General features: G+C 42.9%; 2 protein-coding genes across 5 annotated transcripts in view; both read left to right on the top strand.

The window, feature by feature from the left end:
• Positions 1 to 8,275, top strand: part of GJA8 (gap junction protein alpha 8) — a 34,787-nt gene extending 26,512 nt beyond the window's left edge. For all 4 annotated transcript variants that reach the window (XM_048071663.2, XM_013187582.3, XM_067001596.1 and 1 more), the window contains exon 4: positions 112 to 8,275. In XM_048071663.2, coding sequence (XP_047927620.1) covers positions 122 to 1,324 — 1,203 coding nt within the window. In that variant the 5' untranslated portion in view covers positions 112 to 121 and the 3' untranslated portion in view covers positions 1,325 to 8,275. The remainder of the gene's footprint in view (positions 1 to 111) is intronic.
• A 2,357-nt stretch (positions 8,276 to 10,632) lies between these two features.
• On the top strand, positions 10,633 to 26,689 carry GPR89B (G protein-coupled receptor 89B). The gene is made up of 14 exons (XM_048071662.2): positions 10,633 to 10,941; positions 12,722 to 12,781; positions 13,635 to 13,738; positions 15,148 to 15,254; positions 16,095 to 16,196; positions 19,127 to 19,247; positions 19,530 to 19,610; positions 22,168 to 22,277; positions 23,501 to 23,589; positions 23,956 to 24,048; positions 24,401 to 24,496; positions 25,052 to 25,141; positions 25,802 to 25,867; positions 26,029 to 26,689. The coding sequence occupies exons 1-14, from the start codon at positions 10,900 to 10,902 to the stop codon at positions 26,233 to 26,235; spliced, it is 1,368 nt and encodes a 455-aa protein (XP_047927619.1). The 5' UTR covers positions 10,633 to 10,899; the 3' UTR covers positions 26,236 to 26,689.
• Positions 26,690 to 26,849: the final 160 nt, after the last annotated feature.

Genomic DNA, 26,849 nt, shown 5'->3' with positions numbered 1-26,849 from the left:
CTAGGGAAATACTTACTAGTTGAAAGCAACAACAGGCATCAGTGGGAAAACATGAAATCTTTTAAATTTAGCATAACTTGTGGTCATTCTCTTTCTTTTTTCTTTCCTTAGACAGTAAGAAATGGGTGACTGGAGTTTCTTGGGGAACATTTTAGAGCAGGTGAATGAGCAGTCCACTGTCATCGGGAGAGTTTGGCTCACAGTGCTCTTCATTTTCCGCATCCTGATCCTGGGGACAGCTGCCGAACTCGTATGGGGAGACGAGCAGTCAGACTTCGTGTGCAACACCCAGCAACCTGGTTGTGAGAACGTCTGCTATGACGAGGCCTTCCCCATCTCCCACATCCGGCTCTGGGTCCTACAGATCATTTTTGTATCCACGCCTTCGCTAGTGTACTTTGGGCATGCGGTGCACCATGTCCGCATGGAGGAGAAGAGGAAAGAGAGGGAGGAAGCCGAGAGGCGTCAGCAAGCTGAAGTGGATGAAGAGAAGCTGCCCCTGGCTCCAAATCAAAACAAAGGCAACAACCCTGATGGGACAAAGAAGTTTCGCCTGGAGGGGACCCTCCTAAGAACCTACATCTCCCACATCATTTTCAAAATGCTCTTTGAAGTGGGTTTCATAGTTGGCCAGTATTTCCTGTATGGCTTCCGAATTCTCCCCCTTTACCGCTGTGGGCGGTGGCCCTGTCCCAATCTTGTGGACTGTTTTGTCTCCAGGCCCACAGAGAAGACCATCTTTATTATGTTCATGCTTGTGGTGGCTTCTGTGTCCCTTTTCCTCAACCTGGTGGAGATCAGTCACTTGATCCTGAAAAGGATCCGGAGGGCACTGAGAAGACCAGCAGAGGAGCAACTCGGGGAGGTGCCAGAGAAGCCCCTCCATGCCATCACAGTCTCCTCCATCCCAAAGGCCAAAGGCTACAAGCTGCTAGAAGAAGAGAAGCCAGTGTCCCACTATTTCCCTCTCACAGAAGTAGGGGTTGAGCCCAGTCCCCTTCCGTCTGGCTTCAATGAGTTCGAGGAGAAGATTGGGATTGGGCCACTGGAAGATCTCTCCAGGGCATTTGATGAGAGGTTACCATCATATGCACAAGCTAAGGAACCGGAACAGGAGAAGGTAAGAGCAGAGGAGGAAGAAGAACAAGAAGAGGAGCAGCCAGGACCTCAGGAAGAGCCAGGGGTGAAGAAAGCGGAGGAGGAGGTGGCGAGCGATGAAGTGGAAGGGCCTTCAGCACCTGCTGAACTCGCCACTGATTTGAGACCCCTCAGCAGGCTAAGTAAAGCCAGCAGCCGTGCCAGGTCAGATGATTTGACTGTATGAGGCTGCAGGATACAGGGAGCACATGAAAAGGAAAAGGAGGAAAAGAAAGAAGAAAGAATCAAAAGATATTTTAAGCAAAGTGCTAAATGGTCATTTGAATATTATTTCCGCTTGAGATTCTCAACTGGAAAGGTACTATCATGGTAACTGTGCCTTAATTGCCCTATATGTCCATTTGAAAAGGAACATTTTCCCTGTTTCCACATGCCAGCTCATTCCTTACAGTAATATCTACACTGTAAACATAACTGATATCTTTTAAGACCAAACATAGCAGTGAAACCCAAATGTCACCACTGTGAATGTACTTACTGGAAGCTTTGTGTTCCAAATTTTTCTAGGAAAGTGGGGAGGATTTGTCTCATGAGCCAGCTAGGGGGACAGCTGATATACGACCCTATCTAGTATTTCTCTTTCTGTTTTCACCTATTGCATACTGAGCAGATCTCCCCTTCGCCGTTGGCATGGAATTGCATTTATTTAATTTACAAAGTGAATTCTGTGTTTAGCATCACCACACTATAATAGTAAGCACTATTTTCCCTCTCTATTCAGAAAGCAAATGCCAAAAATGTCCACAACTTGTTTATACGTGCAAATTTGAGTTAGGTAAAAATATTTTCCCTTTTTTCAAAAATATTTTTACTCTTCAAGTGATAGTGACAGTGGGCAAGGTTAACACTAGCTCTCTTCTAGGATTTAGCAGATGCCCACAGATGGATTCTTTGTTCCCAAGAGGGTCATCCAGCCCCAAGCCTACTTCAGAGCACTGGGAAGAATAAATTCAAGTGATATATTTTTTACTTGTAGTCTTGTGACTTAAAGATCTGAAACTCGATTTAGCAAAGCAAACGTGGGAAGTTTTCTGTGAAAGGAGGGACAGCTACAGTCCCCAGAGCATGAAACCAAATACAAGCCTTCACGGCATGATCCTGACATGTGCTCAGTTCCTGGAGCTCCCAGACTTACAGGCACTCAGCAAATCTCAGGTATGGTGTCCTGAAGGCACCTGTGAACCTAAACCACAGGACTGGGTGACTATGTGACAATTTAAACCTCTGAATACAAAACTGGTTGTTCTAGTTTGTAAAGTCTGATAAGATAATGGTCTTTTGACATCCTTTGTTTTTAATTTGACAGACCGGAGCCATCCAGTGGTCTACTTCAACATTAAACGCCAAAGTCTTGAATAAAACAAGACCTTTCAAAAGATCATTTAGACCTCTTGTGCCAACAGGTCTGTGCAGAACTCTCAGAGCCTCAGTAACTCTTTTTGGTTACAAAAGGCAGAAAAGCATGTGCTTGCAAATGTTTAAATGTCTGTGGATTTCTATTTTTATGACTGCAGCAGCACCTTTGGGCTGGGACAGTGCAGAAGTACATTTAAAAGCTTTAGGTTACCAGCTGTGTCCCTCCTAAAACTGAGCCTCATGCCAGAAAAGTGCAGGTATGCACTCTCATTTGCTCTGCTCTGCAAACCTCAGACCCTGCCAGCTCAGCGAATTCTTTCTGCTGGGCTGCAGCCCATTCCATTGTTCCCAGGGCAGGCCCTAATCCAGGTCAGGAAAAAAACAGTCTTTGGCACAATGCATAGAACTCATCCTGCCATTAGCTAGAAAAGACCCCCTGCCGACTCCCATTGCAGCAGGGCTGACTCAAAGCCCACTGAAGTCAAATGGGTGTCTGAGATGGATCTCGGGTGGGCTTGGACTCACACGAGCTGTCCTGCTCTACTGTGTCCCAGCCCAGGCAACCCCTGGTACAATCACCTCTGTCACTGATGTAACCTGCTTGGTGGAGGTCCCATTCCTTGTTTCGCAGCTGCCATGTTCTAGCACAAAGGTGGCTGAACTTCACTGATGTGTGAAGTAAGCTGTACATATGTAGAAAGTTTGTAGGGTGTGTTGGGATTCTTCAGCACCATAGCGGTGCCATTTATTTTTTACACTATTAATTCTTTTGCTCCCCTTGGGACTGTATATTTTCCCAAGGTTTGCAGCCCGTGGTCATAATCTTTGCTCCTTTGAGAAAGGCTGCTAGGTTTTTAAGAGAAACTTCCTTGTGAAGGAAGACTGGAAGGTAGCTCCTCAGTTTTGGGAAAAGATACGGCAAAGCAAGATATGTGAAGGAACATGCAGGGGGAGAATTTGGAAGCTACCATTTACCCATTCTCTTAATACAGAAACAGAAGAACAGTTAACACAAATGAAAAGCACTTAGCCAAACAAAAATGAGAAAAGAGAGTTTTTCAGAAGGAAAAATGCGTTCAGCTCTGGGGCCTCCAACACAAAAAGGACATGGGCCTGTTGGAGTGAGTCCAGAGGAGGGCCACGAAGGTGATCAAAGGGTTGGAGCACCTCTCCTATGAAGACAGGCTGAGACAGTTATGGCTGTTCAGCCTGGAGAAGAGAAGGCTCCAGGGAGACCTAATAGCGGCCTTCCAGTACCTAAAGGGGGCCTACAAGAAAGCTGGGGAGGGACTCTTTGTCAGGGAGTGTCGTGACAGGACAAGGGGTAATGGCTTTAATCTAAAGGAGGGTAGGTTTAGATTGGGTATTAGGAAGAAATTCTTTACTGTGAGGGTGGTGAGGCCCTGGCACAGGCTGTCCAGAGAAGCTGTGGATGCCCCATCCCTGGAGGTGTTCAAGGCCAGGCTGGATGGGGCCTTGGGCAACCTGGTCTGGTGGGAGGTGTCCCTGCCCATGGCAGGGGGTTGGAACTGGGCAGTCTTTAAGGTCCCTTCCAACCCAAACCATTCTGTGATTCCATGAGAAGATTCCACTGTGCCCAATACTCTACTAGAATCCTAGAAAGAGGATTGAATGCAAATGAACAGCAAAACCACCACATTTATACTAGGTGGGATGTATTACCTTTTTTTTTTTTTTTTTTCTTCACAGAGAAAAGAGAGTTGTAATAGGTCTAAGCATAAAAGAACCTACTCATCGAAGGGTGTTGGAAACACTTCCCTGTAGGGAAAAGAGTAACCTGTAACCATTCAGTGTGAGGTATCTTCTACTTTCTTCAGAACATCTGACCCTTCCAGATACCAATTTACCAGACTAGATGAACATTCCCTCAACCCCCATTTCCTTCTAATTACTTGAAAAGTCCTTTTACCTGCAAAATATTTTAATAACCATCCCTGTTCCTGACCTCTGACATGCCTACCTTCATTAGATCATTGGACTACTTAAAGATGAGTGCTTATTCATCAGAGGTTTATGATTCATAATATGGCTGTCAGACAGTCCAGTCTTTAATCATAACATGTCGAGTATGTCATTCTTTTTCAGTGGAGTGCCTCAGTAGAATACACTACATGCAACATACTGAATGGACACTCTGTAGTTCTTTCACAGCTGCCGCAGGAAAGCTTATTTCTTCCTCCAGGTCATGACAGTGCAATGAATTAAGCCAATGTTTTCCTCCTGCAACCCGTCAGCTGCTTGTTGATTTCTTTCAAGCCGATTTTCGAGTGCCCTGCCAGGCTGCTGAAGAAGCTGCAGCTGCCAAGTATGAGCCACGGCATCAAAGCAGCACTTCTCAGCAAACTGGGCAGGGAACTAACAGTCAGGTTTTATGGTGTTCAGCCTCATCTCTGCAGTGAAATCACCGTGGGACTGTCAGCACGTCATTCTTCCTTGTACAATCGGGAATCATTTTCTACCTCACGAAGACGATGTGAGGCTCAATATATTGTGTTAGTAATAGAATGGGAGGTCCTTGGATGGAAGGCCCTACAGATGAGCAAAGGATTATTTCTGGATGTGATAGCATATAAATGTATTTTATTCCCCCCCTCAGAGAGACAAATTTAATCATTTATTCAAGAAATTCCTAGTGAAGTTGCGTAGCAGCCTCAGAGCTATGGATTCCGAGTATTCAAAAAATAATTAAGCAAAACATATATATATATATATATAAAAAGAACAGGGAAATTTATCTTCTTGGGAAGGGGGAAGTCACTGGACAACGAGCCAGGCCTGGATCATTTAAAGGTGTGTATTACCCCCTTGGCTCCCTGTGCTAATTAATCATTAACTGATCATGTGGCTCTCTGGAAGGAGCACAAGATGCAAGTGTCAAATTCACCAAAGGAGGTGAAAGTAGAAGAGAAAGGTAGTGTTAGCTTACAATAGCATGTGGGAGTTGGTGTTCTTAGTGTCTAGAGCAGTGGGCCTAGGATAATGATCTTAGATTTACTTCCAGCTCTGCTACTGACTTGCTGTGATAATCACTTTACCTCTTGGTGCCTGTTTTTTCCACCTGTAAAATGGGTGTAAGAATTTCCACCTACCTCACAGGGATGTTGTGAGGCTTCTTTAATTCTGTTTGTAAAGTAAGTAGGAATGATCTGATGAAAAGCACTGCTGAAATGCATTGTATCCTTGTTATTTCCTGCCAGAACTTCTCACTTGGTTAATATGACTCCTTGACTAAGAAGGGCAGTAGTCTGAAAAGGTGAACATTGCATTGCACTGACAACATTAATACCGATGGGGATTTGCCATGAATGGAGAAGACTCTGTTGACTGCCCATCCCTTTCTCCCACCTTAGCTTTGGCTTGGCTGTATGAAGCCATGGTGACAGTGAGGTTCCATGGACCCCTCTTGTCCATCCCAGCATCACTCTGTGGCAACGTTTATGCTTAGATAAGCCAATTTCTGGAGGAGGGGGGCAAGATGGTGGAGCTTTGGCAATTTTAAGGGCTTCATAAGGCATTTGGGAGAGGGTTATAAAATGCACGATATTGCTGGGCTTCTGTTTAAATCCACTCAATGCAAACTCCAAGTGAATTTTTCAGAATCTCTGTGGAAGAAACTCTATGGAAGAGTTTACAATTGCTTATGGCATGCAGGAAAAAACACCCTTCATGAACAGAAAAACACATTGTCATATTACACTGATTATTTCTAATAAGTGAGATAGATACGAACGATCTCTTAGCACAGAAAAAACAATGAAGTACAGATTACTTCTCCTGTAGGACGGGAGGGATTTGAGGGGAGTTCTGCTCCCCAGGTCTATGTGGGTCTGAAATCTACTTACTGAGGGAGGAAAGTCCAGTCGCTCCTGCCACTCAGTAACTCACTGACTGTGCAGTTTTACATTGAAAGAGCAACCATATTACACAATGCTGAAAAAAGTGGCAGATTGCTGGTTTGTACAGAAAATGGCTTTTCAGGCTTACAACTGAGAATAATCCCAGCCTAAGTGTAGTTTTGTTTAGTAAAGACAGGAATATCCATGAAAACTAGACTAAAGCCTTCCCATAAGCCTAAGGCTGCTGCGATAAAATGGCATATGGTGCCAGATTTCCTGAGGGCCAGGGCTGGATGAGCATACCAAAATCAGGGGAGTCGTCTAAGTATGGGACTCATTTATTTTTTTTCCCCAAACAGAACGATAGCACCATTTCTTAGATTCTGTGTGTGCTACACCTTTTAACAGGACTCAGGAAAGGCTTTTTGCCAACACCAAATGTGATTATACAGCTGGGTAGCAACCATGGCAAATAAATGTGTGTTGACTTGCCAAGACATAGCCTGGCACACAGTTCTTTCCTTGCAACTAGCTTGGCATACACCTATTTCAGTAGAACGGGTAAGACTTGTGTCTCTGTCAACAGTGTAAGTTTTTCTCTCAGCAGTTTTTTCTCTCAGCTGTCCTAAGAGACAGTTTGAAGCCTAGAGAGGAGAGGGCTAAGGGGACGGGGAGCCCTCATGGCTGTCTTCAGCTACCTGATGGGGAATCACAGGGAAGATGGAGCCAGACGTTCCACAGTAGTGCACAGCAAAGGGTCAGAGGCAATGATCACAAGTAACAGCAAGGAAAATTTTGACTAAAAATTCTGACAAGGAAAAAATTGTTCAGGTGGAGAGGGGTTCAGCAGTGAAAAAGGTGCCCAGAGTCATGGTGGGATCTCCATCCTTAGAGTAAGAAGCCTGACTGGTCTGACTTTGAAGTTGTCCCTGCATTGAGCTGGAGGTTGGACCAGCTGCTTCCTTCCAGTCTGAACCACCTATCACACGGGAGGCTGAAAGCTCAGCGAAGCCACTGTGTGGCGAAACAAATGGTGTGGGGCATTTTCTGCCTCTCTGGGGTGCTCTGGTAGAGCTTGCTTGGATTGTCTCAACTGGCAACACCAACTAACCACAGCAGAGGCCAATGCACAAACACAACCAACTAATGTTTGGTAGCTAGAGAAGCCCCAAGGGGCCAGAACCATGTGTCATGTAACTGGTTTGGAAAGACCACTGCAAATTAGAAATATATGAGTAAGCTTGTCAACAGAGAAAATCACAGAAATATAAGGGGCTTAGACCTTGCTAGCTCCCTTTAACTTCAGTATCAACTGTGCCTTTAAATCCATCTGAAAGTGTAGAGGACTGCATTTTACTGTTCTGTCAACAACAAAAAAAAAACGTGCATTTTAAAGCTTGCTGATCTGTGATGAAACAGCTGAATAGAAAAGGTGATTACAGAGCTACTGACAGAACATTTTGAAAAAACAAAGACTGTTGGCCTTCGCCTTGCTGGATCCAGCCTAGTCCAGTAAAAGCAAAACAAGTTTTTTTTTTTTCTTTTTTTTCCCTAGGAGGAAAGGGGCTATATTGCTTGGAAAAATCATGGAATGGCCTACCAGAAAACATAAGTCAACACAGCAAAGAATTTATGGAGAAACATTAAACAGAAAAGTTGTCTCCTACTGAGTTTCTTTGAAGTCCAGGGGAGAGCTGGATGGAAAGATGACCAGAACAATGAAACCCAGTTTCATTGGGTTTCAGTGCTCAACAAATGAGCATACAAAAAAATCCTGGACTGCAAGCAGCTGCTGAGCAGAGTCCCTGCAGGAGGGCAGCAGGGAACCCCAGGTTCAGCTCAGGGCACCAGCTGAGGGGCAGCTGCTGACAAAGGCTGATGCTAAGAGGCCTGTGAGCTCGTAGTCTTAGTACCTCATGGCAAAGGTATGGCAAGACAAGGTAAGCAATGAATTACCTGCCTGTTACCAGATCTGGTATCGCTAGGTTTTAAGAAGGTCAGTGACTTTAAAATAATTTAACTTTTAAGTCCTGGATCCTGGGTTTATCTGGCAGAACCAAGAACCAGAGCTAGTGTAGGCAAAGGTGTTTTTTTTTTTTTTTTTTCAAATCCTTCAACCAAGGTGTATGAAGAATTGCTGGGACAAAAACTCTCAGGCATTTCTTCATACATATACTATTTCAAAGAAAAGCCATAGACAACCCCACGAAGGAATTCATCTATTGCCGGTGAGAATCAAAACCCAGAACTCACCACAAATAAATTCAAAATAAATTCAGAAATCAGAGTGATGTCAGATTACTCGCAGCTTCAGAGCTCCTGTTTATGAAAAGCTCTGGAGAGAAACTAAAAGAAAATGGATGGCCAGCTGCCAACTAAGCCTATTTGTCACAAATATGCCCTGTAGCACCTCCTGGAAACCTATGATATCTCTAAATATACTCCAACCCAACAAACTGTTTTAATTCAATATGCTCCACCTTTCCGTTTTACTTGAAAGACTTTAATCTAGTTCCCACTATGAACTGAACATAAAATACCCATATTCACACTTCAATATGGGGAAGAATAAAAGATGGAGCTAAGCAAAAGCCTGCAATGCACTGAACAGCATTCCTTCCTCGGGTGCTGCCTCACCGCTCCAGCCACCTTCATCAATATTGTGTCTGGTGAAACTACTGGCCTGTCACGGCTGGGAAGCTGCCTTTGTGTACATGACGTGCCACAGACTCTTCTCCCCACACACGCATGCCAGTGGCTGTCAAAGGAGGAGCGACATGGAATAAATTTCCCATTTTCCTTTTACACTTTTTGTCTTCCCTACAGGAGAGGTCCTGGGGCAGGGGTGGAGAGGTGGATGTGAGGGTTTCCAACAGGAATCTTCTTCCCTGTGTGTTTCTCTCAAGGCTCAGGGATTGGTAATTTACAGCTTAGCACAGACATGTTACAAGCCTATTTATAAACACATGCAATGAAGAAAGTTTAATGAGCTATGACCAAACTCTGCCTTATTTTTTCCCCTTGTTTTGAAATGAGCAGAGTTGCCAGGGTTAAACAAGACCAGAATGTGGCTTTGAACAATTTAATCTTTACAAGATTTCCATTTTATTTCTGTCTTTAAAAACCAACCAAGCAAGCAACCAACCTTGCCCCACAACCTGCCAATGCAGAACAGGGCCACCACAGGTCCCTCCAAGCTCAACAGGCTCATCACTTTAGGAAGGATCAGTTTCTAAGCATAGGCACAGACAGAATGAACGGGCAAGTTCTGATCTCAGCTTGACATTAATTGGCAGCAATACCAGAAGCTTTAAAAAAGGGCCTCAGATCAGATAGAGTAATGTGCTCCCTCAGTTCATTTCCCTATGAAAGCTGAATGCTTTTTTCCCATTGCAATGCTGTAGACAAGGAGACAGATTTCAAAACAAGACGGCTGACAGCAAGACAGAAAGCCAAACTATCCAAGAGACTGTGGGACTAATCCGGTGACTCAACACAACCAAACGCAGAACCGTTTTCCTAGTGAAATGAGTTGCAATGAGTTAAGGTTCCTGATTTTCAGTCAGCAAGTGTTCCGTGCTTTGCTGAACTCCTGACTTGCCCTGCTTTATTCCCTCTCTTCCCCTATGATTTATTACCCCAACTATAGTCAGTTTTGAGTGGCAAAGGTTAGGCATATTTTTAAGAGGAAAAAAAGACACGGACACCACTAGGTTCAAACGAGGGCAGAACTGTGACAAGAAGGACTGGATCTCACACCGATAGGCATCAGGAAATTCCCTGTTTGAACTTTTACTTCCCTTCTGGCCCCGTTCCTTGACAGCTATGGCTGCGAGGCCTGACCGCCACCCCTGGCCCGGGCTGCAGCGGGAAGGGCCGGATGCAGGACATGGCGCCGTGCAGCCGCACAGGCCTCTCCCCAGGCACTGGCTGCCATCACCCTTGCAGGGGAGACCCTTTCCCTCAACTCCTTCATGCACTTCTTGGGGGCAGACAGACACCTCCACCAGCAGGCAGGATGCAGGCAGGGAAATAACTCAATGCCTGGCTGGGGGCTCCACTGCTGCCTGCAGTGAGGTCCCCCAGCTGCCTGGCCTCTGCTCATGCTCAACCCCTTCTCCACAGCTGGAGATGGGGGTGCGTGGCCTCTGCCCTGGGGCGCCATCTTTGGTGGGACTGCTTCCTCTGAGGAGAATCGGGAGGGACACACATTTTTAAAATTTTACTATTTTTATATTATTTTTTATTTTATCATAATCAACCTTATTACGCTTATTTTTATTATCGTTCTTTTTAACATCCCTATTATCAGTTTTGAGGTTTTCAGCGCGGGGCGCCTCTCCCTGAGGACAAACTGATGCGACGCCGCCATGTCCTGAGGCACTCCCCACACCCTTGCCAGGGCAGGGGGGCGGCTTCTCGCCCTCGCCCCGCCCCTTCACCCCTCCCCGGGCCTGCGCGCTGCAGCCAGCGGCGGTAGGACGGTGCCGGGAGCGGTGCGGCGGCCGGCGGCGGCGCGGGGTCCGCCATGAGCTTCCTCATCGACTCCGCCATCATGGTCACGTCCCAGGTACCGGGGCGGGCGGGGGGGCCGAGCCGGCCGGCCGGGACGGGCCTGGACGGGCCGACTGCGGAAGCGGCCGTTGGGACTCTGGGGGGAGTGGGTGGGGCTTGAGGGCGCGCATGCGCAGTGCTGGCCGCCGCCTCTACTTCAATATAATGTTCATATATAATTTCATATGTTAGCGTTGTCCTTGGTTATCCCCTCCTCTGTTTTAATTCGTTTATTTATTTATTCTTTAATAGGTTTGCCTCTCCTCTCTCCTCCCCAGCTGTTAAATGTGGATCGACTTTATGTGAATATCACTGTTTTACCATGCTTTGACTTACAGGGGGCTTGTGCAATAAATTACCTTCTCCCATCATTTTCCTTTCAACTCCTTTAAAGCCTGAAGGCCTCCTCGAACCAGCTTTGCTACCTGCTGTCAGTCGCCAAACCTCAGTCCTATTCCAGTTTTGCTCTCACAGCAAATGACCCTGATGATGCTCGCCCAGCTCTCCAGGTGTTCCTTGCTTGTAGATCACAGAATCGTCTAGGTTGGAAGAGACCTCTAAGATCACCGAGTCCAACCTCTGACCTAACACTAACAAGTCCTCCACTAAACCATATCACTAAGCTCCACATCTAAAATCTACATCTACATCGTGTTCTCCTGTGCCACTGCTGAGATCCAGTTACCTCTCATGGACGAGGAAATCACCTACATGCATCCCTAAGTTTTTGTCTTTGAAAGTGCCCTGCCTTCACGGGGAGACAGAGAGCTCTGGCCTTTCCACGTGCTCTGTCCAAATACTATCTTTGTCCCTTACACACTGACATACAACAATTTTTCTCTTTGGTTTATTCAAAGATAACACTATATAAATATATATGAGTTCTCTTTTGGATTGGGTTCTTCTAAATCATTACACTTGTTTTCAGTCTTCTGAGGATTAGATGTGGTTACCCAAGGTCTGACAACACAGTCTCCTTTTTCTGGATTAAGAAGGGTAGTTACAGTTCGGGCTGCATTGCATAACTTGTATTTATTTTAAGTTTGCAAAACTCTGCAAAATAGCTGTGTTGTTATGTTCATCTGTCCATCTCAGGTGTGTCCTGAAACTTAACTAAGTCCTGGAGAGTGCTCTGAGATCCCTTGAAATGCAAAGCATTATTGGCTTGTCCTGCTTCAGCTAGCTTTTCTATGTGGCTTTCTACAACTCCAGATTAAAGTTTGAGCCATTCAGCACTGCCTTTTCCCAACCATAGAGATGCTTTTAACACCCTTTTCCCGCATTCTGTCAGAGCATAGCCTGATTTGGTGTTAAGACCTCTCTAGACAAGTCAAATGCACGTGCCATCTTAAGGAAGTAGGTGACTTTTTTTATAAGATTTGCTCTTCACTAGAAGATATGTAATGTGGACATTCAGATGTTTACTTTGCCTGCATTACTGTGTTTCCTGTAAAAACTATAAACTTTGATTCTGTAGATTGGAAGTGTGAAACAAGAAACAACAGTGCAAAGGTTCTGGCAGGCCAGGAACTGAGGAACTGAGAAATTGGGAATACAGAGAAAAGCTGTCTTGGCTCAATCTTCTTAAAGATGATAGGCTTTTACACCCGCTACTGTTGAATATTTAAAATCTTATTCTCTACATGGTACCGTGGCAGGGTTAATCTTTTGTAGAGCTTGTGTGTGTTGGTCCAGCTCTGTTCTTTCCATTTCTTTAATGTACAGCCAGGAGTTGAGCAGCTTCATATTCTGCAAGTTGCTGGATATAAATGTCAAGTGCTTCACCTCTTTTGCAGGTGCTGTTCTTTGGATTTGGATGGCTATTCTTCATGCGCAAGCTCTTCAAGGATTATGAGGTAAGAAGGGGCCTTTCATTACAATTCTGTATCTTAAAATTACTCCCTGTTATTGCAATATCCTTAAAACTGCTTCTGGCCTTTCTCCTCTCTTTAAGCTCTCTTATTTCTAGTTGTCTTTACAGTTACTTTCTTTTTCATTTCCTCTGTACTTGTATTTAAAAGGCTCCTAGTATCTAGGGAAATGTATTTTTTTTCTGGGGTCACTGAGAGTTTCTATATTGGAAACTTAAAAAAAAAAAAGTGGAAGAAGAGCCAGGGTAATAGAAGGCTTTCCCTTTTGCTTGGGTAAGCTTGCCTGATATAATTGTAGAATTTCTGAGTCAAAATCAAATTAAACTTTAACCTTGGTGGGATGTGTTTGTTGTGGCCGAATTGTTGAGGATTGGTTGGGATAACACTGTTGCATTCTCTTATCCCTAGAGAGCTATGAGAAAATATAGTCTAGGCAAGAGGTGGCTGAAGTGCAAACCACTTTCAACCCCCAGAAGTTTTTCTGATACAGATCTTTTTTTAAAATCTAAGGTAAAGAGCATGGAGCTCAATAGCAAGGGCCTATTGTTAGTCAGGTTGCTCAGGGGCATTACACACTTGATGTCCCTTCTGTGTAAGGCATCTCTGTTAAATATGGTGATAGCTTCCATTAGTATAATACTGAGCAACTTCTAGGTTTGCCCTCTGGTTTCTAACAGGCTATTATTCTTCCCATTTGGATAAAATGCAAGGTGCCTTGAAGCAAGATTTGTGTGCAATTGTACCTTGTGATTTATTTATTTTTTTACCTGAGGGATGTCAGGATGCCGTTCTATGAAGGGAAATGCCTGAAATCTCTGGCTTATTTTCTCCATTGCAGGTGCGACAATATGTTGTCCAGGTGATCTTCTCTGTGACTTTTGCCTTCTCTTGTACTATGTTTGAGCTCATCATCTTTGAGATATTGGGGGTGCTGAACAGCAGGTGAGTTTGAGAGCTGACTGAAAGGACTAGCCTGCCTAGTGTTCAGCAGCAGCTTCATGGGTAGATCAGATTTTGGTTGCAGAAATTGTGTGAGAAAATTGTCAGCAACTCAACAAAGATATTTGAACTGGAATTGTTTGTCAGAACACGAGACTAGAAGCCCTAAATTCCTGATTTTCCGCGCAGTCACTATTAGTGTGGACTAATAGTAGGGCTTTAGTCTTTGGCTTTCTCCATTTGTGAAATGAAAGAACAGTTTCTTTCATGGGAGTGTTGTGAAGCTTCAGATCATGCTGAAGAGCACATTTCAGATGTTAAGGACTATAAAAACTGTAAGCAGTTGTTTTTCTGCACTGGTCAAAACAATAAGATGTGAAGCCAATTGTGGAATGAAAACTGTACTTAGGTAATACTGCAGTCCTTGTGAATCAAAGGCACATCCTCCCTTGACATAGGGGCTGTTAAAAACTGAGTACTTCAGAAATCACCAGGAGAGAGAAGGTAGAACAGTAACACGTAGAGGTTATCTGGGATTCCTGTTCGTTGTCTCTCATCATACAAGGCTAAGAGAGCAATCAAAGGAGTTGAAAGGCACGAAGTTCAAAACTGATAAAAGGTAATGGTAGTTTTGACTGCATGTTATTAATCTGTAGAGCTTGCAGCCAGAGAGATCACTGTGGAGAATGCTTTCATGAGTTTCAACAAAGGGCTGGAAATCAGTGTAGATGAAAATGTCTGCCTCTGAATTAGCTAGGGGAGAGGTGACATGGATCCTCTGAAGTTCTTCTTCCCTGAGGAATGAACAGGGTATGGGTGTGTATTGGGAACTGGACATGTATTGTTCTGTGAAAACTAAGTGAAAAGTCAGTTCAACCAAGATGAATCTCTTCTCGATTTGGCTAATATCTTTTGGTCAGAGGACTACTGATTGTGTGTGTGTGTGTTCTAAATTCTTTGCAATGTCTTGTATGTGAGAAAATTCACTTTGAAACGAAACATATCGAGTTATGAACATTAAGTATTTTTAATCTTTTCTATTCGAATTAGCCCTTTTTGACTCAGCCATTCATTACAAAGTTAATTATTTCTTGTACTTCATTTTGATCTAACGTTCAACTAGACAAGTAGTACACCAGATGAATCATGGTGCATCCAGCATTAATCACTTTAGAAAATAGAGTATTTTTGAAAATACCTCAGTGGATTTTACTGGGTAGTTGTTAGTTTTGAAATACACATTCTTGAGCTGTGTATGGTGGAAAAAAAAACACAAAACCAACAGAATATGCTACATGCTAGGCCAATACTATCCAATGTATGATTTAGTTGCAAGGACTTCATTGAGATGTGATTCTTTGAGAAATTTGCTGTGTTATAGTGTGCTGATCTGTATTTTGGCTTTGTTTTAGCTCTCGATATTTTCACTGGAAGCTGAACCTGTGTGTCATTTTGCTCATCCTAGTCTTCATGGTACCCTTCTACATCGGTTACTTTGTTGTGAGCAATATCAGATTATGTGAGTACTTGGTTTATGCAGTGGGGCTGCTAATTTGAGACCATGTATTCAAATGAGACTCTTTCTTTTCGAGAGAGAGATGTGTTGGTTGCTATTCCTGTGTTTCCATCCTTCCCCTAACTTTGTCCTGGCTAGTTAACTTCTGTCTGGAACTCAGTGCCTGAGCATTGACTGTTTATTGAATAGTTAGGGGATACTTCACCTGACCCCAACACACGTAGCTTTTCTTTCTGGGTTTTGACAAAGATTGGTGCTTGGGAGTAATGTTACTGGAATTAGTTCCTTGACAATTTTAAGCTTGCAGCCAAGCCCTGGAGACCTCGGCAAGCCTGTGTTGTTCTGTTAAGGGGTGAAAGAAATAAGGCAGCAAAGCTCAATACATTACCCTTGATTTTTTTTTTTCTTACTGCTGTCTGGTTGAGGCCTCTTCCATGTGCTAATGCGCATTTAACCTTGAGCTATTGATATTCATCACGCTCAGGTATATAGGTTGGGAGTATTGGCATTGAGGTGAAGTTTCCAAGTTTCATGTTCAGTGTCACACAAGACAGATGCAGCTAAGTGGTTCCCTGTTCACAGTGCAGCCATCTTTGTGCATCCTTAGGGAAATGCCAAAGTGTTGTGTCGCTGTGTTAGCTCTTACAAAAGGTGGTGGTGTCTCCAGCAGGAGTTTGGCAGGAAGCGCATACTGTTAGCTCTCAGTCTGTCAGGTGGCACCTGTTTTGGCCACCTGTGTTCAAAGCAGCCTTTGGACTAATGTTTAGTGATTTTGCAAGCTTGAAAAAGCCTTAAAAGAAGAACTTCTTTAAAGCGCTGTTTTTGTTTTTTCCTTTCCATTAGTGCACAGACAGAAACTACTTTTTGCGTGCGTTCTGTGGTTGACATTCATGTATTTCTTCTGGAAGCTGGGGGATCCATTTCCCATTCTCAGCCCGAAACATGGTGAGTTTCATATTCTTGTTCATCCCTTTCCTCCTGAAAACAGTCTGCTAATCAGACCTTTATCTTGGAGCTTTAATTGTGTTGTCTTAGCTCTACATTTGGGACTGTAGAAAGTAGTTCTTGCAACTCGGTCTGATTTGAAATATGGAATCTAAAGGTTGTCAGACAGAAATAGTTGGATATACCTGAATTATTTGCATAAGTTTTCTTCCAGTACCACGGGAAAACTTTAGGGAAGTGAACGAGTCCTAACGGCCTAAGGTGTGCAGGAACACTGTACTTTTTGAGCAGTTTCCTTCATCTCCACAAAATGTATGACGTTTTATGGTTACAAGTTGATCGCAGTTTTTCTTCACTTGTTTTTTTTTTTTTTTTTTTCTTGTGGAGACTAATGTACTCTAAGAATAGAATTGACAAGCAATCCTTCATCTGATTGTTGTCAGTCTGATTATCTTTTTTTCTTTGTGACTGAAATCAGATCAATTTAGCATAGGTGGCTGACAGGCCAGTCGACGAAATATGGCCGAGTTCCAAACACCAGAGCTATTTAGACTGTAGCTAGCAACGTGTCTGGCAGGGCGTATTAGCTTTGGTACAGCTTCGTACATCACCTGAGTCCAAAGACAGCACAATTGCATGGTACTAGAATGTGAGTTGATAAGTCCTGCTGGATACCGGAGCTATTTATATGCAGAATTAGCTTGGGTATCTCTGCATTGCGCTCATGGAACCAAGAATATTTATAGTGTGAAGATACTGTGTGGACCTGGAATAGTTGGGGTCCGACAGATCTTGTTAGCATGTGCATAACTGAATCTTTTGAGCACCTGGGTGTGCCTTACAAGACTGTAGAAAGGACTAGTTGTTACCTGGATTTCCTGTGTAACTTATCCTGCCATTATCCCCAGTGCCGGAGAATTGTTTCTATGTTTTTCTCAACAGGAGAGATTCACACAGTTTCACTCAAATTGGTTAACATGTCTGTCAGCATAGATATCCATCAGCTTAATCTCTCTGTTCTTTGTGAGGCTACTTTATTTGGTACTCATTTATAAGATTAAAAATTGAAGGATACCAATTGCTGTAGGGTCTGCTCACCCTTTCCTCTGTGATCCTAAAAGGTACCTAAGAGAAAGTGTGTATCTGTGTTTTGTAATTGTGTCATTTGCCAATGAAGTACAGTAGCTTGTAAATAGCACAGATCACTCTGCACAGCGTTTCATTGCCAAGAAAAAAGTGTATCTACTTCAACTGCAGAAGGAGCTTGAGTTGGCAGAATATAATAACCCAATGGGAGTTTAGCCATAGGGTTTAGGTAATCCCAATTCAGACTGCTGAAAAGGTTCTGTGGAATTGAGTAACGACTGCAGATTTCCATAACTGGTAGTGTTTCTCTTGTTTCTGTTTTTTATCTTCTGCTTTACAAGGTTGTACCTCCACTTAACAGCTATACAGTGCCTTATCCTACCAGGTGTAGGCAGAAGCTAAGAGGAAAGGATTCTAAACTTTTTTCCTGCAATACTGCTGGGGTGCTGCTGTCCTACGTGTACTGACAAGGCTATGGCAGGGCTTTGTCCTGATTCAGATGTGTAGGATCCTGTCGTGGAAGCCCTTTAAAGTACATGCACTGGCTTCCTGAGTTGGAATTGCTTTACCTGGGGATGGTGTTGGCACTGTGCTGCAGCTGGGAAATGCACCAGGCACCAGGGCTCTCTGTCGGCAGCAGTATGACTTTGTAGACTTGAGTTTTGGAGCGCAATGTAGAGAGAAGGTTATTCTTTACTTGGATTACGTACTGGTGTAAGACTCCTATCTTCATCCGAGTTTATAAAGCATGTGTTTTATGTGACCTGATCACAAGAGCAGGGATGCTGTGAGTGTTACGGGGGAGCATTGCTTTAGCTGGTGGAATGTCATATCATTTTGAAGGCACCTCTGTTTTAACTGCTGCTATCTGACAGTGTGTGGGGCAAAAGGCCAGTATGTTGTAGCACATTCTGTAGCTGGTGTAAATCTCTGTGCAGCTGCACATGACTGGGTGTCTCGGTCTCCCTTTGTCAAGTCCTTTTGCTGTGTTTTCATCATTTATTCCCCTTCTCTGAAGCATGAAATGTGGCTTGGCGCTTGGCCATCTCAGCTTTGCAACCATGTAAGCTCCAAATGTGCTGTGTGTAGCAGCTACTCTATAAGTAGCTCTCTAAAATGTGAGTGATGCTTAATAGCACATGGCAGTGTGTCCTGAGAAGACGAGTGGAGGTCTGTGTAGGCTGGGAAGAATAAAAGCGATCTCAGTGCTTGCTGCTGGTTGCAGCACAGGCTTGACATTCATGCTGTTAATGAATATATGTTTTAAAGTTCACCTCATGCTCAGATAGAATGCCTGCTTTGTGGTCACCTCTACTGACTTACAAGCAGGAGTTACAGCAGATACGGAGAGGATGTCTGATGGTTGGCAGGATAGGGCTTCCTTGCTATGGTCCAGAGAGTTTTTTTTGGGCCAGTTTGCCAGGAGCAACTCATTTGGTAACTCTAATCCTGCTTTTTGCAGAAGTGGCTTTGCTGAAGATGCCTGCTTTATAGTGTCTGGCAGGTGATCTGTCTTCCCACCTCAACAAAGTCCAATCACTAGCATTTTAATAATTTAGGACCACAGCATTGACCATTAGTCCCCTTCAGATCTCTCTGAAGCTTTTTCATAGCCTGAGTTTCCCGTCCCTGTTTTTAAGCATGGTAGAAAGTCTCCATCAGAAAAGTCACCTCTGTGTTTTCATACTCGCTGTCTATACTTCATATTACCTCTGGTCATTGCACTGTGAAGGTAGCTGGTTTCATTAGACAGCTCTGTATGTGTATGGTTTCATGAAGGCACCAACTGTGGAGCAGAATGAAGAGAGCAACTGGTTACTGATGTTGTGTTTCTCATCTCGCAGGAATTCTGTCTATAGAACAGCTCATCAGCCGTGTGGGTGTGATTGGGGTGACTCTTATGGCTTTGCTGTCAGGATTTGGTGCTGTCAACTGTCCATACACTTACATGTCCTACTTTCTCAGGTAATTGCAGCCTTGTGAAATGCTTTGTCCACCTTTTGAGATTATTCTTCTGCTTTTCCTGTTGGATTGACTGAAGTATTTTGTTTTGTTGCCTTTTTCCCGTCCTTAAGGGTTTTGTGACAATTCTTTGTTTTCTGTGCTCTAAGTATGCTGACTCTAGCTATTGCCATTTTCCATCACTGGACTGTGTTCTATTCATACAAGTTTCTCTCTTCCGTGTTCCATGAGCATGTTTCCCCTGAAATGGGATAGCAGGCCTAACTGGGTGTCTCCATTTTGCAGGAATGTGACAGATGCAGATATTCTTGCTTTGGAGCGACGACTCCTTCAGACTATGGACATGATTGTTAGCAAGAAAAAAAGGTGAGAAGTCAGCAGTAGCATGAAGTGATTCATTTCAGGGGTTTGCAGTCAGTATGGTGTAAGATAATCTTCAAATTACCAAAATTTTTGGTCTTGTCAGGGCTAGATGTTCCAGTGAATCAGGTGGCTGAATGAGGTGGGAGCTGTGTGGTTCATTTTGGCCTGACATGCAACTTTGTTTTTTTCCCAGTCCTGTGCTCTAATAGCACCCTTTCTTACCACAGTGGCACAGATTAGGCTTCCCAGACAAGTTCTAACTCTCTGATGGCAACTTGACTAGTCTAAGATGTGTACTTTTCTCTCCTGATGAATAAGTGACCCTAAATCCACCACAGTCAGTCTCTCGTACTGGCAGTTTTGGTACAGCAATTAGTTCACACATATTGAAGTTTCCAGGTCAAAGCTGAAGCACGCTAGTGAGCTGGTGTGGACACAGCTATGTAAACCTTGCCATTTGCAAAAATATTAGTTAAGTTTAGTAGATTCGCAAAATGTTGCTAATGTGAATGTAGTGTAGTGCACAGGCATGCTGCCAGAACTCTGCTTTTGTTGATCTAACTTATTCCCTGTACCCCAAGTGAAAAAGCTACTTTCAGAAATAGTGTACTTGCATTTACACTAAAAGAATTTTTGTGTGCTGTAACAAATAGCATATTTTGTGCCTTACCAGTTATACGGAATAAATACAATTATCCACGTCACTTCGAAGGTTTGTATTTCTGACACTGAATTCTCACGGCAACCCCCAAATCTTTACTTTTGGTGCACTGATGTTTTAATGGAACCTTTTAACGTATTACAAGCGTATTACAAGGTAGCATAACCTTGCTGAATTAGTCACCAGCATGCATATGTGCTGATCAGTATTAGCATATGAAAGTGTAGTCAAAGCATATCTTCTTTCTTCCCTTTTGGAAATGTTAAGTGCTGAACAAATGTTAACTCAGTATGTGTGGCGATGTGTGAGACAGTAAGTAGAGAGAGAATTTATTTAAATGGAGAGGTTTAATTGATTGATATAATTGACTGGGAGCATAATAACGTACTGGCACTAGAGCTGAAAGATTTCTGGGTAGTGCTGCTTCCAACTGCTCTTTTGTACAGCGTTTTTGGACCTCTGATATGGGGGAGGGTCACGTTGGGTTAAAAGTAAGGTTGTCTGGGACTAGCATTTTCTGGAGATAGTTGTTGAAAGTTGTTTTCACTAATCCTTTTTGTGCAGGAATTATTGTTTTGTCCTTCCTGAGTGTACTCCATTGAAGCATTATGAAAACTTACCTCTAAGCTTGGAGGTTCTTTATGCTCATCCTTGCAGACTTTGCATAATTCAGGCTCAAGTTCAAAACGCCTAAGTTATGTGACACCGTTGCTTTATGTTACCTCATACCAGAGTCAAATCAGAGCACCTGAAATGGATGTATCACATGTATCATACTTCACCTTGACTTAGATGCAGTTTTGCTGCAATGCTGTTGTTCATTTGGGATGGAAAGGGGGAGTCACGTACTGGGAAGATAACAAGGATTAAAAATGCAGTTCTTGCTTATATTTTGCAGCTACTGCGAGGAATTAGATTATTTTAGATCTCTGTTATTTGCAGTCTATGGGCATATGTGCTGTGAGGAGTGCCTCTTGGGTGTTTCTTCTGTGTGTGAAGAAGTGATTTATTATTATTTTTTATTACACTGCTTATCAACAACCTTGAAGAGGGCTTGGTGCCAAGCTTAGCGATGCTGGCTGCAGCTACAAAAAAGGGCCAAAACACTGTCAAACTGGATCGCCTTGACAATCCTATGAATAGTTTTCAGTTGGGGAGTAGATGGATAGCTGGCTCATAAATCTCAGTGGAGAGAAACATGAGGTAACGAGGCCAGAAGCTAGCACTTTTTTTAGGAATTATGCTGCAGTGCACATGAGAGTGTGAGGGACAATATGCAGCTGCTGCTGTAGTATTGGATGAGTTTTAGAAGTCATGTTCAGTTCACCGTGAGCGTCCAGTGGTTCAGTCCAATAATGGATTTATGTGTTTCTACTTCATAAGAGCTTGTCATGCAGCCTAGTAGTGAGTGACAGCATATCAGAGAGTGCTGCTGCAAACCGCCCAGTGCTCACACTTCTGTGGAGGAGGCGGAACATGATAGAGGTGTCCAAGGGGAGAGAGGGGCATTTTTCCAGTTCCTAAATTTGAGATAGCACAGTCATGTGTTTGAAGAAAGTGGCTAATCACATGACTGAGAAAGCCATTTGAATATTTATTTTTAATTGGATGTAAATCTCTTTAAGCGTTGAAGCAGAATTCTGAATAGAAGTCTTAGGAAGTGTCTCATTGAATCTTGCTTGATTAGATCTGGGCTCTATTCCAGAGCTAATCAAGATAATGTTATGAAGCAAGATTGGTGCTTAGGGAAATAAAAAGGGGGCATCTGTTTGCAGTGAATTTAGTTTAACAGTGTCTTCTGAGGAACTGTTTTTTTCGGTTGTTGATGATTTTTTTTTCTCTTTTTCTTTTCTATAAAAAGACTTTATTCCTAAAGACTTGTGTTTTCTGTTCTTGCAGGATAGCAGTGGCTCACAGGACAATGTTCCAGAGAGGAGAAGTGCACAACAAACCCACTGGCTTCTGGGGAATGATAAAAAGTGTTACAACATCTGTTGCAGGCAGTGAAAGTATCCTTCATCTGCATGCTGGGAGGCGGCTCCAAGTCTTCATTTCTTTTGAAAGGAAGAGCCTTAGATAGGCAGGTTATGAACCACTTGTTTCAACACTTTCTAAAGGCAGAGTGAAAGGTTCCATGGCTCCTGGGAAGTTTGATCTCTAGCAATGCATTGTCTCACCTTTTGCCCAGGGGTTGAACACACAGTTTTACTGAGATACTTGGGAGTTGTATGCTGCTGCCCGACCATATAAATGTGCTGTTACATCACCACAGTCGAGGTGTACAGCAGGTTGCAGGACATATGTATGCACTTGCTGTGTCACATTGCAGATGTCTACCCTGTCACAACACTGGAGTGGAGGCAGTTTTCTATTCTGATGTATCCTTGGCTCACACGACTTACCTGCATGCATATTTTTTTCATAACTTGAAATATAGTCTTCCAGGGTGGAGGATCTGTGGCGTACTTGGGCAAAACAACAGCACTGTCTCAGGCGCAGGAATAATTTACCTAGCCCATAGCTGGCTTTTTGGCTGTGTTGGCAAGTTGGCAAGCCATGAGCAGTTTGACAAAAAGGTGGATAGGAGCAGGTGAACAGAAGTTGTCCTGCCTATATGAAAGGGATAGAAGGAATTTATGGACATTTACGATTCTCTGTATTTCTCTGACTTGCTTTTGCCTACCAAGAATTTCTGCCAGACCATTTCAAGTACTCAGTTTGCGTATTTAAGGCCAAGGAGTCCTCTTCCTCTCCTTTTCCACTGGCTGTTAAAATCAAAATTTGCAATTTTACTAGACTTTTCATAATAATCACTAATTTCCTGGGGCAGTTACTCAGTGGTTTTGGTTTTGAAGATGATGGGAGAGTGACTTATAATGTACTCTGATGACAAGGGATACTGATCACTTTGGAGAAGTGGTCTTAGAGAGCTGTGGTTCTGCACTGTGTTCCCTAGGCAGAGGAATAAAGAGCTTGTTGTGTAACTGCCTAACTGCTGTCTGTTACCTGCCTTCTTAAAATGGAGTACTGTGCAAGATAGGTATCCTTGAGATTTCTTTGGGTGCATTAGGACCCTTGGTGCAAGGAGCACTAAGACTGAATAAGAAAACTGATCTGGATCAAAAAGGTAGTCAAACCATTAGATGTGGATCTTGGGGTGAAGGCAGGGAATGTTTTCTTTTTAATTCAGAATTTGTGATGTATTCTAGCCTTGACTATGCTGGTTTGCCAGATCTGTCCCTTATCCAGCAAGAAGTGGATGCCCTAGAAGAGCTGAGTCAGCAGCTTTTTCTGGAAACTGCTGACCTGCATGCAACAAAGGTACAAACCAAAGTAACTGCCCAGATGGGCGCTGAGGGCCAGAGTGGCTTCAAAGAGAACGTATGTTACAAGAAATTGAAACCTGTTTAGCAGGTGAATGTTGAAGTGTGATGCAGTGGAGTGAGAATCTGTTTCTTTAGTTTGGGGTCTAGATGGCAGTTTATTTCCAGTTTTGATATACACTGGAGCATGCCCCTTGTTTCTAAAGTCATTCAGAAACCTTTGAATTAAGGGGTGTAGAAGGATAAAGCTGTAGTTGCCACTGTTGGTGCACCATTAAAATGTATGTTTTTATGTTGTGGGTGATCGTGGTAATGATATTTTTGTTTGTGTTCTGTTTCCCCCTCCTCCCTTTTGTATCTCCAGGAGAGAATAGAGTACTCCAAAACTTTCCAGGGAAAATATTTTAATTTTCTGGGGTACTTTTTCTCCATCTACTGCGTCTGGAAAATCTTCATGGTATGTAAATGATTTATTGTGTTTTATGTGGACATATGCAAGTGTCTCCCCCTACATATAGATTATGCTATATGTGCACTGCATTGAGTAAGGCTTTAGTCTCCTTAAAATCTTGCTTCTGGAAATTCTGAAAGAAAATAACACTTTTTTTTTTTTTTTTGAATAAAGCTCTGCATCTGTCTTTTTGGAGAACCTTAGACAAGTATTTCTTAGGTGTGTGTAGTTTTGCACCTTCTTAGACTACTCAGCTGCTCCTCCCCTCCTTAGTGATGCAAAGCAAGAGTCTCACAGGTAGCAATGAGGTGCGCTTTTTATGTACTTGTTTGAATCTAAATCCATCTCTGTCTTGCAGGCAACTATCAATATTGTCTTTGACCGTGTGGGGAAGACAGATCCAGTCACAAGAGGAATTGAGATCACTGTAAATTATTTGGGAATCCAATTTGATGTGAGAATTTATTAATCCTTACACCCCTTTCAGTAATTCCTACCTTAAGTAAACAAAATCATACTACTAATAACGTAGGAGTCATAGAGCCCTGAGAATGCATCTTTGACTTCCGACTTATTGAAGAGGAAAGGAAAATGCACCGTGAACTTTGTTTTTAAACTGATATTATGCTGGGAAGGTAATGTGATCTTGCCAGAGAGGCAGTGATGTGCTTGCTTGTTTTGGGCAAATAGAAACATGCTAGTTGTCTTGCTTAGATGAATACATTTATCTGCAGAGTAATTACATTTGCCTGTACACGTAGATGTTCTGTAATTTGCACTTTTTAAATCTATCGCTATAAGTACAGGGTTCTTTGTGATTTGTGTAAGCTATATCTGTATTTCTTGTGTGTTAAAAGTAATCAATTACTGTTATAATTGTGAAAATGTCCGTTATGTAAACTTGTCTGCCATGGATATCGGTACAATTAGAACACAAAAAGATCCCGAAGAATTGGCAGCTATACAATGTGGTGTTAGAGACTTAACTGTATTTCTGTCGTTGATACAGGTGAAATTCTGGTCTCAACACATTTCCTTTATTCTCGTTGGAATAATCATTGTCACCTCTATCAGAGGGTTGTTAATTACACTCACAAAGGTAGGTTTGGCCAAGACTCTCTTATCTGTTTTTTGGTGAGGAAAGCTGTTATTGGGACTTTAACTTTAGACAGAGCATATACTGTGTAGACATTCAGTACACATTTATGTTTTTAATATCTGAATATAAATCCATGCAGAGGGAGGAAGGGAGGAAAAACATCTCCTGCACTGTATTTCTCCACTCAGTTTTTATTGTTGTTCTCAGGAAGAAATGTAGATGTTCAATGTGATGTTAAATGTAAGCATGGGTTCAAAATGATGCTATAGCCAAGGTTTATTAGTAAAGTTGATGAGATGGTGATTAAAAGGATTTCGGTTGCCTAATTTGAATTGCTAGTTCTTTTTTGTCAGGCGGGGAAGGCATTAACTCAAGAGACGTGTGACTAATCATGTTGGCCTGACTTTTGGTGCCTAAGCTTAAATATATATCTTTATATGACTTCTGTCATGTGGTGCCTGCCACTGGCTTAGGAGATTCATGTTTGAGAATGCAGGTTTCTGAAAGTAGGTACAGGCACCTCTCCAAAAAACACGCCTATTTCTTTTTTTTTTTTTTTAAAAAAAAACCAAACAAACTACTGAATGGCATGCTGCTTTCATGATACCCTAAGGCATCATTGTTGAATTACTTATTTCCAGTACTTTCTTTTCTTTCTAGTTCTTCTATGCCATTTCTAGCAGCAAGTCCTCCAATGTTATTGTACTGCTTTTAGCACAGATCATGGTGAGTATTCAGAACCATACATATATCACCTGTATACATTTATGTGTCTGTACACATTTGTGTGCATACATACGGAGATAATAAAGTCTTCGTGTGCTGACCTATCTTAGCCACATAGCCAGTTGTGAAACAATTGCTACTGTATCTTTTTTAATTTACAGGGTATGTATTTTGTATCATCAGTGCTCCTGATTCGGATGAGTATGCCTCTAGAGTATCGCACTATTATAACGGAAGTCCTGGGAGAGCTCCAGTTCAACTTCTATCATCGTTGGTTTGATGTGATATTCCTAGTTAGTGCACTATCCAGTATCCTCTTTCTCTACTTAGCACACAAACAAGCTCCAGAAAAGCATATGGCCCTTTAAGTAAGGACTGCAGTCACTCACTGCTCTTTTGTCCTTTCTGCTGGACTGCTGCAACTCCTGTGGACTGCAAAACTTGAAGAGAGCCAAGAGAGTCTGTGCATTCCAGCAGTGTAACTGGCTCTTTGAACATCCACGTCTTCAATCAAGCCCTGTGGCGCATTTTGTTTAGGTGCCACAGCCTGAAGGAAAGGGAACGCACAACTGAATGTGAGATAATTCATTGCCAAGGAATAAGGGGGATCCATGGTACAATGGTATCTAGGGAGAGCAGAAATTACATAGTAGGCTCTCTGATATAAGACCTCTTGGTTTTAGAAGAACATCTTCATAGAAGGCACCAAGGAAATGTGATTTTTCTTTTTGAAAAGCAACTCATAATTGGGATTCAGAGGATGATAATTCCTGAACTGGTTGTGGGTGTCTGTGGAATTAAATAAGCCTTTGTAATATCTCATGCAAGCATCAGAGTTGTTTTTTGTCAGCCCGAAATATTTGTTTGGAAGTGAGCTAGGAAGTGGCTGGGGTTTCCTGCCTGGCAGAAGTGAAACGGAGAGAAGTTGAAGGAACATGTATCTATCATTAGTACTTGCTGTCGTTGTCAGCTGGAGCTTAGC

The sequence above is a fragment of the Anser cygnoides genome, chromosome 1 (genome assembly GCF_040182565.1).
Source record: "Anser cygnoides isolate HZ-2024a breed goose chromosome 1, Taihu_goose_T2T_genome, whole genome shotgun sequence".
In the NCBI taxonomy this organism is placed as follows: domain Eukaryota; kingdom Metazoa; phylum Chordata; class Aves; order Anseriformes; family Anatidae; genus Anser; species Anser cygnoides.
This window is presented reverse-complemented; position numbering and strand designations above follow the sequence as displayed.